General features: G+C 46.2%; 1 protein-coding gene across 4 annotated transcripts in view; it reads right to left on the reverse strand.

The window, feature by feature from the left end:
• OSBP2 (oxysterol binding protein 2) overlaps nucleotides 1-14,093 on the reverse strand; it is a 363,838-nt gene that overhangs the window by 92,721 nt on the left and 257,024 nt on the right. For all 4 annotated transcript variants that reach the window (XM_088475122.1, XM_088475123.1, XM_088475125.1 and 1 more), the window contains one exon: nucleotides 5,954-6,152. In XM_088475122.1, the coding sequence (XP_088331248.1) occupies nucleotides 5,954-6,152 (199 nt within the window). The remainder of the gene's footprint in view (nucleotides 1-5,953; nucleotides 6,153-14,093) is intronic.

Here is a 14,093-nt window from a genome sequence, read left to right on the forward strand (position 1 = left end):
AGATAATTTGGCATTGCCAGGCCTGTTGCAGTGGCAGTAGTTTAGTACAGAGCTTTAGCATGTCTATTGAAAACAGGCCCATGCAGAGGAAGCACTGCAGCAAACCTTTTGTTTAAATACATTCCAGAGCTGTTTCCAGATTTCTATCATACCCCATTAATTAGCTACTAAAAGTGCCCCACAGACAGGCTATACCTCACAATTGTTACTACACTCATCCATAAATGCTATATTGTCAGATTAAAGACTCTTAAACCTTCAACTGCTACCTGGGGGCAATTTATCAAAACTTTGAGAGAGATAAAGTGGAGAAAGATAAAATACCAACCAATCAGCATCTAGCTGTCATTTTTTTCAAACACAGTCTGTAAAATGACAGGAGCTGATTGATTAGTACTTTCTCTCTCTCCAAAGTTTTGATGAAATAGGACCATGAGGGGGGTGAGTTCCGATGCGGTTATAGGCCTTTACACGTTGTTGCAATGACAACTCACCACCTTTTGGGGAATATTCAATTAGGTGTGAGAATAGCAAAAATCCCACAGTTTTTGTTATTCAATTAGGTGCAGGGTTTTTTTTATTTTTTGAGCAGGGCAGGCTTTTTTTTCTCACAGCCCCAGAGCATGACCAATTTTTCCTAAAATCCATATTTTTAGGAAAAATGGTTAGTAATTGCTCTGGAACCCCTGCGGCACCAGAACCGCCCCCCACTTTGTAATGATTCATTAAGCCATTGGAAGTTTCCAATTACCTAAACTAGTCCAACAGACACTTACCATCTAGCAGCGCTGTTCTCTCTTTTGTGGCATACTTAAGGCACTTACTCCGATGTCTGCAGACTGGGCGAGTATGTCCGTCAGTATGTGTGTGTGTGACCCCGTAACTCTGACCAGTGTGTGTGACCCCAGTGTGCTGTGCAGTCCACTTAACTCAGTCTGGACGGCTTCTCCAGTGCAGCAGACAGTAGCAGCCAGTCCCGAGAGTGAGAAGCAGAAGCAGCCGGGCACAGCAGAGAACAGAGCTGCCAGAACAGAGTTCCTATTTTTATTTTTTTCCATGCACCGCAGGGTTTTCAGGATTTTTTTAAAATTGGATATCCCGGGTATCGGGAGCGAGGTCCGCGTGATTTTTAAATCCTCGGGGTCAAATGAATATGTCCCTTTGTGCTCTTCTTTTTATCAGAGTGAGGTTAGCATTCAAATGTTGTCCCAATTGGAGTGGTATTCATTTTCCCATGGTATTTATCTTATGTTAGTATTAAGGATAAAATATAACTATGATAGAATTTCATCTAGTTTCAAATTTTCGAGGAAGGTATTAATATATTTACCATTATTTGTCTTCTCTTACCACCATAATCCTATCTTTTACTCATCTGTGAAATGAATTGAGGCATAATAATGAGCTCACAATACAATAGCTTGGAAGCATGGCCTAGTGGCAAGGAATATGTGACATGTTTGGGTAGGGGCTGTTATGATGGGGGGAGAAACCAGATCCAAAATATTGCAACTGTCTAGAATATATATTCTCCTTGGTAGGCATAATTTATCAAGTACAATATTTGTGGTTACAGTGCCTAAGCAAACAAATGGTGTGCAGTGCCATCTTTTTACAATAGTCTTATGGACTTTCAACAGTTCAACCCACTCAATTACATCTGTGCTTAAGGGACCTCTCATTAATGATGGCAATTGTAATGCGATCTGGGCATGACATTACCTCCCATTATAGCATTGCAAGATGCAATCATAGTCCAGGAATGTATCATCCACAACCCGCAGGGACAGGTACTCCAAAACGTGCCTAGAGTGCACCGGGGCTACTGCGCATGCGCAGTTCCAGTGATTCATGGACAGTTCCGGGGAAACCCTCCACCGGCTAATTTTGTGATGTGTAGCCCATAGCGGGGGCCAATCTCCGGAATGCATCGCATTCTGGAAGCTGGTAAGTATGGCAGCATCACATCACTCATAGAAACCTATGGAGTTTGGGGCTGCCGGCGGGAATGGAGGGATCGCAGCAGGAATTGGAGATCTGCTGTGGTCCCTCTGTGATACATCTTGGGGAAACTTAATATAGGCGGTTAACCCCCGAAAAAGGGTGTTTTCGGGGATTTAGGAATCTATTTACTAAGCAGTGTTAGGAGACAGTGAAAAGTGATAAGGAAGTGATAAGGTGCCAGCCAATCAGCTCCCAACTGTCATTTTTCAAACACAGCCTGTGAGATGACAGTTGGGAGCTGATTGGCTGGCACCTTATCACTTCCTTATCACTTTTCACTGTCTCCTAACACTGCTTAGTAAATAGACCCCTAAGCTTCAAATATACAATGATAAATGGGCCCCTTAGTGTGTGCTGGAGAATTACTGATGTAACACATCTATCACATTTAAACCTTACAACAAAGTGAAAATAAGTTTTCCTAACTACAGAGAAGTTATCTTATTACCAACACTTGTTAATATGTGTTGCAGCTGTGGCAGTTTCCTTACACACACTGGAGACAACTATTTTGCGAGCTCAACTAATATGCATGAGAATGAAGCCTATTAATTCACTGTTAAATACAACTAGCACTGATGCATCAGTTCCAAACGAATTCATCTGCCGAATATTGGTTCAGCTCACAAAATGGCTGTCAAATGTTTATTAAGTGCAGTTGGACACGTCAAACTCATAATTACAAGCGGTAAGCTATGCACATATGCATCCCTTTCAGCTTGTAAAGTGTACTACACAAGGTTTTACATTAAACAGACACTTAATCAACTCCTTATTGATAAAATTGGGTCATTTGTTCACATTACAGCACAAACCTCCTACACAAATTGTGGGTAGTGCAGTGCTAAGCAACATGCCCTATTGACTTCAGGAAGCCCTGATTTGTACATACATTGTAAATAATAAATACTGCATATGAATGTGGCTGGGTAAAGAAATGCATGTTATAGCAAAAAGGAAATACTTATGACATATAAGTGCATGCACAGCATGTGCGTAGTGATGAAAAGTATATATGTATTCAGTATAATGCAAATATAAATATTTTATGTGTATGGTATGGCAGAAAAAATACCGTGTTTAACAGAGTGAAAAATGTATTATACATAGCCTGATGTCCAACATATACAGTATATGCCTATGCCAAACTATATAACCCCACAATTTGCCACCATATAGCCTAAACCTGGCCACACACTAGACCAACTTACATCCAACCAGCCAACTTGTTGATTGGAATGAAAATCTGGTAACGTATGGGATTAAATGATGATCAGCAATTTGCTCCTAAATGCCAGAAAACAGATGAAAATGGTCGTTCAGACAAGTTTGTTAAATGTTTGATCTAAACTATTTGTTGAAACAACAGTTTTGGTTCATTTTCCAGCATTTGGGAGCAAATTGCTGATTGTATTCCTTACCAGACTTTCATTCCAACCAATCAACTACTTGGCTGGTTGGACAGATAATCTTTAGATGTGTGGCCAGCTTAAAGTCACCATATAGCCACATATACCATTACATAGCCTCTAAGCACTATAAAGCCTATTTATAATTAGCTTGCTCCATGTGATACTTGTATAGACTCATGTTGATCTTATATACGGTCATATCCCCTAATAATAATGACTATGTCTACCACCCATATAATATCATGTTCTGCCACATAGCCCAAAGTATTCACTTTAAGGTCTCCAGAATCTGCTGTTACTGTTCTCCAAAGATATGTTTCCCAGAATACTTCCTACCATCGGAGCCAGCTCTGTGGGTGTTTAGGTATCCCAATATTTGTGCTGCCACTATCCATCTTTATGCATGCCATTTTTCAGTCTCATGGAAAGGCAATCCCAATCATTGGCTCGGGGGCTTCCTAGCTCTAGAGAATATACCTATCATATGACAGGTGAAAATTGTACCAGTTATATCTGCTATTAATATCAGAATTTTTCCATATAATACATATATATTAACATCTACCAACGTGTGTGCAGATTATTATATGGTTCTGGCTCCTGTTGGAAACGTGAGCCAATATAGCATCATTATGTTTAATACACAAAACTTAGTCAGATAGCCTAAATTACTCTTCCAACATTGTTCAGTCTGATACTACTTGATACATTTGGATACAGTTACTCATACAGTGCTCTGCCTTTATTTATATGCTAGTTGCCTATTTGTACAATAAAGTCACAAGTCTCCCTCTTCTCTATTGTTGCTCATAGTTCAATTTAGGTTTCTGTGAGAGCACCACATATTCAGGAGTTGTGTTTTAAATTTTTTACAATACTCTTTACCCCTACATAAACTAAATTAGAATAGAAGAAAACAGGGGCGTAACTAGACCTAGGGGGGCCCCATAGCAAAATTTTCACGGGCCACCCTAGGTCCCGCCCTCCCTCTGCATTACCCCCCTTCCTCTCCCCTTTCCTCGACTTACCTCTGGTGGTCGCGTCCTCCTTCAGTGTGTGATGCGCAGGGCAGGCACACCTTCTCTCCCAGTCGGCTCCATCTCTCCTCACTGACTGCTGCTAGGGATGAGGCGGCCACACCTCCTCCCAGTATTATTCAATGAAGAATGCCCGAAGGCGGAGCTGACCGGGAGGGCAGATGTGCCTGACTTGCGCAGCATACTGCTGGAGGATGCGACCACGGCTGGCCTGGCAGCTTAGGTGCAGGGGGAGGGCCGAGCCCTGGAGCCGGTCCAGGCCCCTTAGCAGCCACACCCCCTGCACCTACGATAGTTAAGCCAATGGAAGAAAGAGCAATTTGAGTATTATATTCATTAGTGTGGCGTCACTGCAGACATATTTTTCAGTCTGGACTTAGGGCCTCATTCAGAGATGTACACAAACCCGATGGTTTGGATACATCTCCAATGTTGGGAGGCCTGAGCATGCACAGGATGTGTACTGCACATGTGCAGGCCTCCATCTGCAAGTTCACACGATGTGTCTCCAGCCAGATTGAAAAGCTGCGGACGTTTGGTGGCAAAGAGTGGATGGTGTCGGCTTGAGTTCCCAGAAACGGGGGCATCGCCCCTGTTTTTCTGGTAGTGCCGAGGCCAGAGTCTGCGTTGCAAGACATAGATTTCCTGACCTTGGCTACGCAGATCAGATGGCCTTTGGCTTTCTCAGATTGCCGATGATTGCTATGGTGATGCGATGCTGTGTCTTAGGATGCAGCACCCGGATCTGCGATGCTGTCAGGAGGCGTCTTTTCTCCTCAGACGCCTCCTGCTGCATTAGCATATTTTCACATTGCTGCTGCGTCCAAAGACACAGTAGAGATGTGAACTGCGTCCATCTCTGAATCAGGCCTTTAGCTCTGTTTTTCAGTATAAAAAAAGAGATACATTAGAATAGGGAAACCAATGGCAATGAAACAATTATATTTACTTACGTTGGCTCCTGTCGCTACATTTCTTCATTTTTTTCCTACCAATGACTAGGGTGTAACATGCCTTTTCATAGGCAGCATAAGCCTGGTGATCAGGACAGCCATAACCATTTTCTCATTTCACAGCTGGCATTGTCTTCCTCTGAGGGAATGAGCTGTGTAACATTGAGGTTATAGCTTTTAAGCCTCGCACACACTGACATTGCATAACCTTAACGCTAGTAAATACACAATTGAAAACAAGCCAAAAACAAGTGCCTTTATAAAGCTTCTGTTACTTGCAATGGAGCTCACTGTAGACCGCGCTGATTATCTGTAGTAATTACACTGGATAGTTCTGTAAACCTGAGTGCAAATGGAGCACAATCACGCATGGCAATAATGTATTTTACTAGCTGTAAAAACACTAGTAAAATATATGTCATAAATGCTAAATGAAGGATAAGAGCATTTTCCTGGTTTCGCCAACAGAAAACATCACACAGATTAACAAAATACATTGGAAATGAAAAAGCTACTTCCCCTGACTACAACTGAGAGGACCACCCACCTTTTGCAGTGTTGGGAACTCCTGTAGGGTTAGAGGAAAGACCAGGTGTTCCTCGGCAGGCTCGTTCCAAGCTGTTGTGTTGTTTGGCTAGTTGTTCAATGGTCTCTTCCAAGCGGACTCTTTGCTCACGCTCATACTGCAAAGCACGGTGCCATTTACGACTGTGGGTTTCTGCTAGGTCCAAGAAGTCGCGGCATGCCTTAATAGATAAATGAAGTAATATATTTGTCAGCAAAAGGACTGCAATTAGAGTCTTTTCTAAATGTCTATGTTGTAACTATAATATATCTTAATGCACACTGAACAATGCACTTTCTACTATTAAATATTAGGCTATTAGAAGTTACCATTTATGGCTAGTGTCTGATATCTGCAATACATTACAGTAGGGATGCGTTATTCCTTATAATACACAAGAACACTTAAGTGCTGGCATCACAGTTCATACAGATTATTTACAGGAGTTTACACATGAAGGAACTTCATGTGTAATATAATATAATTGAACTTAAAAAGATTGGAAAACAACAACAAACTACTACAATAAGCCACAACAATTACATGAGAATAAAGAGAGTAGCACTGTGTACAGTGTGAGGTGGATGATGATGTAAGACTGTGGTTTTTAACTCAAATCCTCAAGTACCTCCAACAGGTCATATTTTCTCAAATTATTTCATCATTCACATGTTAGTTAATTTAATTTTCTTGGTCAGTTATAATACCACCTGTTTCCACAGACAGATATCCTGAAATCATGACCTGGTGGGAATACTTGAGGGTTGGAGTTAAAGCAACTTTTGCAAGGTATACTTCCAGCTGTATATTTCATTACAAACATTTTGAAACAGATACATAGAATAGTATCCATAAACCTGCAGTATCACATACAGAAAGTTTTGTACTGTACCTACATTTTGTGATTCTGTATTTTTTTTTTTAGTGGGCCCTCCATTAACTCGGTCTTCCCTTTGCAAAGTCTCTCAGTGGGGGCAGACTTCTGTGGTTGCTATTCTAAGGTACATACTCTCAGCTGGAATTAATCTGCGTTTCAGCACCAAAACTTGTTCACAAGGAGAGGGTACCAACCCTCCATCCGTGTACATGATGGTAGAGGAATGGGAAGACGATCAGCTCTATCTTAGACAAGTTTAAGAAATCGCTGGGACATCCAGGAAGAGATAGCAGAGAGACAGTTGGAGATACGAGTCAGAAGAGAGGGGGAGAGATCAGGGGAGGAAAGGTAGATTTGAGTATCATCAGCATAGAGATGATAATGGAGGTCAAAAGAACTGATGAGTTCACCTAGAGAGGAAGTATAGAGGGAGAATAGGAGAGGACCAAGAACAGAACCTTGGGGAACACCTATTGTAAGAGGCTGTGGGGGGGGGGGGGAAGAGGAGTCATGAGAGGAAACTGAGAAAGATCAGTCAGAGAGGTAGGACGACAGCCAAGAGAGGGCAGTTTCACGTAGACCAAGGGAGTGAAGGATATGCAGCAGGAGAGGGTGGTCCACAGTGTCAAAAGCAGCAGAGATCAAGGAGAATGAGAAGAGAGTAGTGGCCTTGGGATTTGGCAGCAAGGAGGTCATTGTTGACTTTCGTGAGGGCAGTTTCAGTGGAGTGGAGAGAATGGAAGCCAGACTGAAAAGGGTCAAGGAGGGAGTGGGAAAGAAAAGCGGTAAGGCGGTTGTAGACAATCCGCTCAAGGAGTTTGGAGGCAAAGGGGAATAGAGAGATGGGTCGGTAGTTAGAAAATAAGAGTTATGGTATAACATACCTTTGTTAACTCTTTTTCTTCGAGGTCCATGGGTTCCACAGCCATTTCGTTGGGGTATGAATCCCGGTCACCAAACAGTTAATACAAACGAGCTCTCTGCTCCCAGGATGCACCGGGTTTCCTCCTCATATACCCCACCTCCTGCCTCAGTTAGCCAGTTCGTTACCAAGCTCAAGCAGGCAGAGACAAACAAAGGGTAAGAAAGAAAAGACCCATACTTACGAGTCCAGACTCTCAAGAGAAGAAACTACGGAAAACCTCCCCCAGAACTACAGGTGCGTCTGGGTGGGTGTCCTGTGGACCCCATGGACCTCGAAGAAAAAGAGTTAACAAAGGTATGTTATACCATAACTCTTATTTTCTTCTTCGGGGTCTATGGGGTCCACAGCCATTACGTTGGGGATATCCCAAAGCACTAACCCTACGGGCGGGGACGCTCCTGACTCTCTAAAGAGAGGAGAATCCTATGCCCGAAGGAGGCATCCTGAGAGGCAAAAGTGTCAAAGGCATAAAATTTGACAAAGGTATGGATGGAAGACCATGTGGCTGCTTTACATAATTGCTCAGCAGAAGCACCCCGGCGGACCGCCCATGATGGACCTACCGCCCTAGTAGGATGTGCCGTCACTGAATCCGACACACGCATACCAGCCTGTGTATAAGCCAATGAAATTGCCATGCGAATCCACCTGGCCAGTGTCTGTTTATTGGCTGGCCAGCCACGCTTATGACAACCATAAAGCACAAAAAGTGAATCAGACTTCCTCCATTTGCTTGTGCGTTTAACATAAATTCTCAACGCACGGACCACATCCAGGGAAGCCTCACCTTGTGTGAGACTTGTGCCCTGAAATGCTGGAACTACTATTTCTTCATTAATATGAAATTTAGACACCACTTTCGGAAGGTAACCCTCCCTAGTACGTAGTACTGCTCTATCTTGATGAAATATCAAGAACGGCTCCCGGAAGGAAAGCGCAGCTAAATCCGACACTCTACGTGCAGATGCCATAGCAAGGAGGAATACCGTCTTTGCTGTTAGCCACTTGATGTCTATTGAATTTAAAGGCTCAAACGGAGGAGCCTGTAAAACCTTCAGAACTAGAGTCATGTCCCACGGAACAACCGGGGAAATGAAGGGAGGCTGAATCCTCAACACCCCCTGAAAAAAGGTCTTTATATCCGGTCTCAGAGCAATTTTATGTTGGAACCAGACTGAAAGAGCTGACACCTGTACCCTTAAAGAGGCCAGGCGTAGCCCTTTTTCCAGACCGCTTTGAAGAAAATCCAGCACTCTGGATATCAGGAATTTATGTGGATCATACCCTTTCAGTTCACACCACTGAAAGAAAGTATGCCAAACCCTATAATATATACGGGCTGAGGATGGTTTCCGTGCCTTCAGCATCGTCCGTATAACAGACTCGGAAAACCCCTTTTCCCTCAAGACGGAGGCCTCAAGAGCCATGCCGTCAAAGATAGCCGATGAAGATCCGGGTACCAGCAGGGACCCTGTAGCAACAGATCCGGTCTTAATGGCAGAGGCCATGGAGTGTCTATGGAGAGAGATCGTAGATCTGTGAACCAGTGCCGTCTCGGCCACGCCGGAGCTATTAATATGACGGTGCTGCCCTCTTGTTTTATCTTTCTGATCACTCTGGGCAGAAGAGCAAACGGGGGAAACAGATATACCAGCTTGTAACGCCACTTTACTGTCAGTGCGTCTACAAACTCGGCTCTCGGATCTCTTGTCCAGGATCCGTACCTGGGAACCTTGTTGTTCCTTCTTGATGCCATCAGATCTATTTCTGGTAGACCCCACCTGTCCAGAAGGTTCCGAAAAACCTGTGGATGTAGGGCCCATTCCCCTGCATTTATCTCTTGCCGACTGAGAAAATCGGCCTCCCAATTCAGGATTCCTGGAATGAACACGGCAGATATCGTGGGCAGATGAGTCTCTGCCCATACCAGGATTCTTGATACCTCTGCCAAGGCAGCCCGACTCCTCGTGCCCCCTTGATGATTTAGGTAGGCGACCGCGGTGCGATTGTCCGACTGTATCTGCACCGACCTGCCCTTTAAGATTTCCTGAGCCTGCACTAAAGCTTTGAATATAGCTCCAGGATATTTATCGGTAGCCGGCTTTCCATCACTGACCACTTTCCTTGGAAAGTATGTGACCCCATCATCGCCCCCCAACCTTGAAGACTGGCGTCGGTTTTGACTAATGTCCAATCCGACACCCAAAAGGGGCGACCCTGCCTGAGATGCTTTGTCTGCAACCACCAGGTCAGGGACAACCGTACCTCTGGAGAGAGATGCAGCAGCTGGGACCTGATCGTGCGATGATCCTTGTTCCAGCGAGACAGAATTAATTGCTGCAGTGGTCTAGAGTGGAATTGAGCGTATTCCACCATCCTGAAGGTGGCCACCATCGACCCCAGGACCTGCATGGCTACTAGAACGGATATTTGCCTGTTGCGAAGCAACCTGCGTATTCGTGATTGTAGAGCAAGGATCTTCTCCTCCGGCAGATATATTCTCTGCACCCCGGAGTCCAATCTCGCTCCCAAATGACACATTTGTTGTACCGGACAGGTTGACGACTTTTGCCAGTTTATGATCCAGCCGTGACTGTACAGACATGATACTGTCAGCCTCAAATGATCCTGTAACTGCTGTGGGGACTGCCCCAGCAACAGGAGGTCGTCCAAGTAAGGCAAAATCCTGATGCCTTGGCGCCTGAGGCATGCCATCATCACTGCCATCACCTTGGTGAATACCCGAGGGGCTGTGGACAGGCCAAACGGCAGGGCCTGGAACTGAAAATGTTCCTCCCCTACCGCAAAACGAAGACATTTTTTATGAGCCTGTGTGATTGGGATGTGAAGGTAGGCATCTTGTATGTCTAGGGACACCATATAGTCCCCCTGTTCCACTGCCAACACAATCGATCGCAATGTTTCCATCCTGAACCCGGGGGCTCGAACAAATTTGTTGAGCTCTCTCAGATTTAGAATAGGCCGGTATGACCCATTCGGTTTCAGAACCAAGAACAGATTGGAGTAAAACCCCTCTCGGAGCTGGTTCTCTGGCACCGGAATCACTACTTCTGATGCTAGTAAGGCAAGAATAGCCTTCTGAAGGGCCAAAGCTCTTTCTGAACCCACCTGCAGGTTTACACAAAAGAACCTTTGAGGAGGAGTCCTCCAAAACGTCAGGGCGTACCCTCGGGAAACAACTCCCCGAACCCAGGCATCCTCCGTCGTGAGGTGCCAGGGCTCTGAGAACCAAAGCAGTCGGCCCCCCACCCTGGGATCCCCCAGGGGGAGGTCCGTCCCATCAGGCCACTGGTTTATCCTGGACCCTAGATCCTGGACGTTTGTTCTGCCAGGGCTTCCTGGGTCTTGCCTTTCTTGGTGGAAATCTTGCTGAGGGCTGACATTTGGCCTTGCCCTGCGGCCGAAACCCCGAAAGGACGCCCTCCTCAATTTAGACGAGGTTGCTGATGGTAAACCTGCCGTCTTTGAGGCTGCCATGGAGGATACAATTTTGTCCAGTTCTGGACCAAAGAGCACACCTCCTGTGAATGGAAGGAATTATAGGGCCTTTTTGGACCCGACATCTGCCCTCCAATCCTTCAACCAGAGGATCCTACGTGCCACCACGGACTCAGCTGAAACTTTAGAGGAAAGGATCCCTGTATCCAAGGCGGCATCACCCAAATAAGAGGTCCCTTCTCTAATAAAGGAGATCATATCCAGTTGCTCCTTAGAGGCATCTGGTAAAGACCCCGTTAGAGTTTTGGCCCACTCCTCAATAGCTCTTGCTACCCAGGCAGTGGCCATAGCTTGGCGGGTGGCCGTTCCTGCCAGCAAAAAAATTGATTTGAGACAAGACTCCAGTCTCCTATCCGTGGTTTCCTTCAGCGAAACTGCTGGGATTAGCAAAGTGGTACGTTTAATCAGCTGTGCCACATGCGCATCAACTGATGGTGGATTCTCCCACTTGGCACAGTCCTCTGCTGGAAAAGGATATAGAAGTGCCATTCTTTTAGAAGAATGGCTTATCTTATCCGGACGGACCCAGGCTTCCTCCATAAGTTCTGATAAATGTTCAAACTTTGGGAATTCTACCTTAACCACTTTTTGGCGCTTGAACAGGGGGGCTTTCCTAAGCAGAAGATCCCCTTCCTCGATATTTAACACCGATTTTACAGCCCTTATCAGAAAAGGGACATCGGCTACTGGGAAATGATCATCACCCTCCTCGGAGCTAGACTCCTGCGAAAAGTCCTGTGTCTGTTCCTCCTCGAAGGAGGCACTCGAGTACTCCCCCATGTAAGGCGGTACATGGCGCCTAGATTTAGGCTGCTTTGGTTTGACAGCCTGAGGCTGAAAAACCCCTGAGGATGATGCCATAACCTTACCAGCACCAGGGTCCATCCAAGGCGGCCACATCATGGGCATAGGATGCATCTGCTGAGGCAAACCCCAAACCGGTGGTATCGGGGCAGCCAGCCGTTCCGCTACCTGAGCCATAACCTGAGAAAATGATGCCCAAGGAGGCTCAGGGCCTGAAACAGGCAACCTTAATTGGTGTGGTGGCTGTCTGAAACAGTTCCCACAAAGCCCATTTTGTAGAAAGTCCTGTGGGGACAAACCTGCCTTGCAGGCCACACAGGATATCAGCAACGGGGCTCCCGCCACCTGACCCTCAGACTCCTTAGACATAACACTATGCCACTGGTTCTGAGTGTATATGTGCTGCTTTCTACTCTCAACCCACACACCTGTAGCAAGGGAAGGGGAGAGACAGTGATAGTATACAGGAATTACAGTTCTTTTACAGAAGAAACAGTATCCATAAACAACAATCACATGTCATGTATAAATACTCTGCGAGCCATATGCATATAAGCTCTCACTACCATAATCAGCCTCAGCTTAGGTAGGATAGAGCCCTGTAAAAACCTAGACCAGCAGTAGGCAAGGTATACAGGGAGACTGCCCAGCGTCCCTCTTGTAGGAGCAGCGTTCAGAGAGCAACTGACATACACTCTGGCTGCCCTATATGGCGGCTGGGAGGAACAATCCACAATTAACTGTGCCAGAGGACTAAACTAGCGTGTGGATTGGGGGAGGGGAAGCGTACCTCCCCTATGCTGCTTAGACATGCCCGGTAAACTGACCTGGCCGCTGCCACAAGCCCCGGCTGGTCAGGAACATCAAATCCTGGTGGTCTAGGCTAGGAGAACAAGCTGTATGCCTCCTGACTGCAGCGCGCCTCCGGCCAGTCTCACCGCCGGAGGCCGGACCGCCACATGGTCCCGGCGTCAGCAGCCGCCACAACCACCTGCTTACCTGCCATCCCCTTGATCCGGTTGCGGTCCAGGGCCAGAAAGCCCCTGCCGAATCCCCTGCCAAGGACCTGCCGAGGCTAGCGGTGCGGCGCCGGAGGAGGTAGTTGCAGCGCGTGGCCGGTGCGCCTCCAATCAGGCGCGAGGCTGCTTCCAGGACAGCTCAGACCACCCGCTGAGATAGAGAGTAAAACTCTTTTTTTTTTTTTGTTACTCGTCTGCAGGACTGCTCCAGCAGTCCCACTGTCTAGGTGGTGAACACACCAAACAGGAAGAACTGGCTACCTGAGGCAGGGGGTGAGGTATATGAGGAGGAACCCCGGTGCATCCTGGGAGCAGAGAGCTCATTTGTGTTAACTGTTTGGTGACCGGGATTTATACCCCAACGTAATAGCTGTGGACCCCATGGACCCCGAAGAAGAAAGAAGGTTAGATTTTTTAAGAATGGGGGAGACAAGGACATGCTTGAATGCAGAAGGAACAGTGCCTGATGAGAGGGAGAGGTTAATGAGGTGCGCAAGATGGGAGCAGTCAGAGAGAGAGAGGAAGCGGAGGAGGCGGGAGGGGATAGGATCAAGGGGGGTGGTGGAAGGGGGGAGGACCGGATGAGGGCCATGACTTCCTCTCCAGATACAGGGTAGAAGGATGTTAGAGTTGGTAAAGTTGATGGGGAGTGGTGATCTGGGAAAGGAGGAGGTGGAGAGCTGGGGGACTGGTTGGATATGATGTCCTGACGTCTGGAATCAATTTTAGATGTAGAGTAGGTAACAAAGTCAAGGGCAGTGAGCAAGGAGGGGAGACGAGGAGGGGGTGGGCGAAGGAGGGAGTTGAAAGTGGTGAAGAGACGCTGGGGATTAGAGGACTGAGAGGAGATGAGGTTCTTGAAGTAAAACTGTTTAGAGAGGGAGAGCGCAGCACTATAGGATGAGAGCATACATTTGAAATTGAGAAAATCTGCCTTAGAGCGTGATCTTCTCCACAGTCACTCAGCAGTTCGAGAAC

Source organism: Taudactylus pleione, unplaced genomic scaffold (assembly GCF_031769625.1).
Source record: "Taudactylus pleione unplaced genomic scaffold, aTauple2 ptg000162l, whole genome shotgun sequence".
Classification (NCBI taxonomy): Eukaryota; Metazoa; Chordata; class Amphibia; order Anura; family Myobatrachidae; genus Taudactylus; species Taudactylus pleione.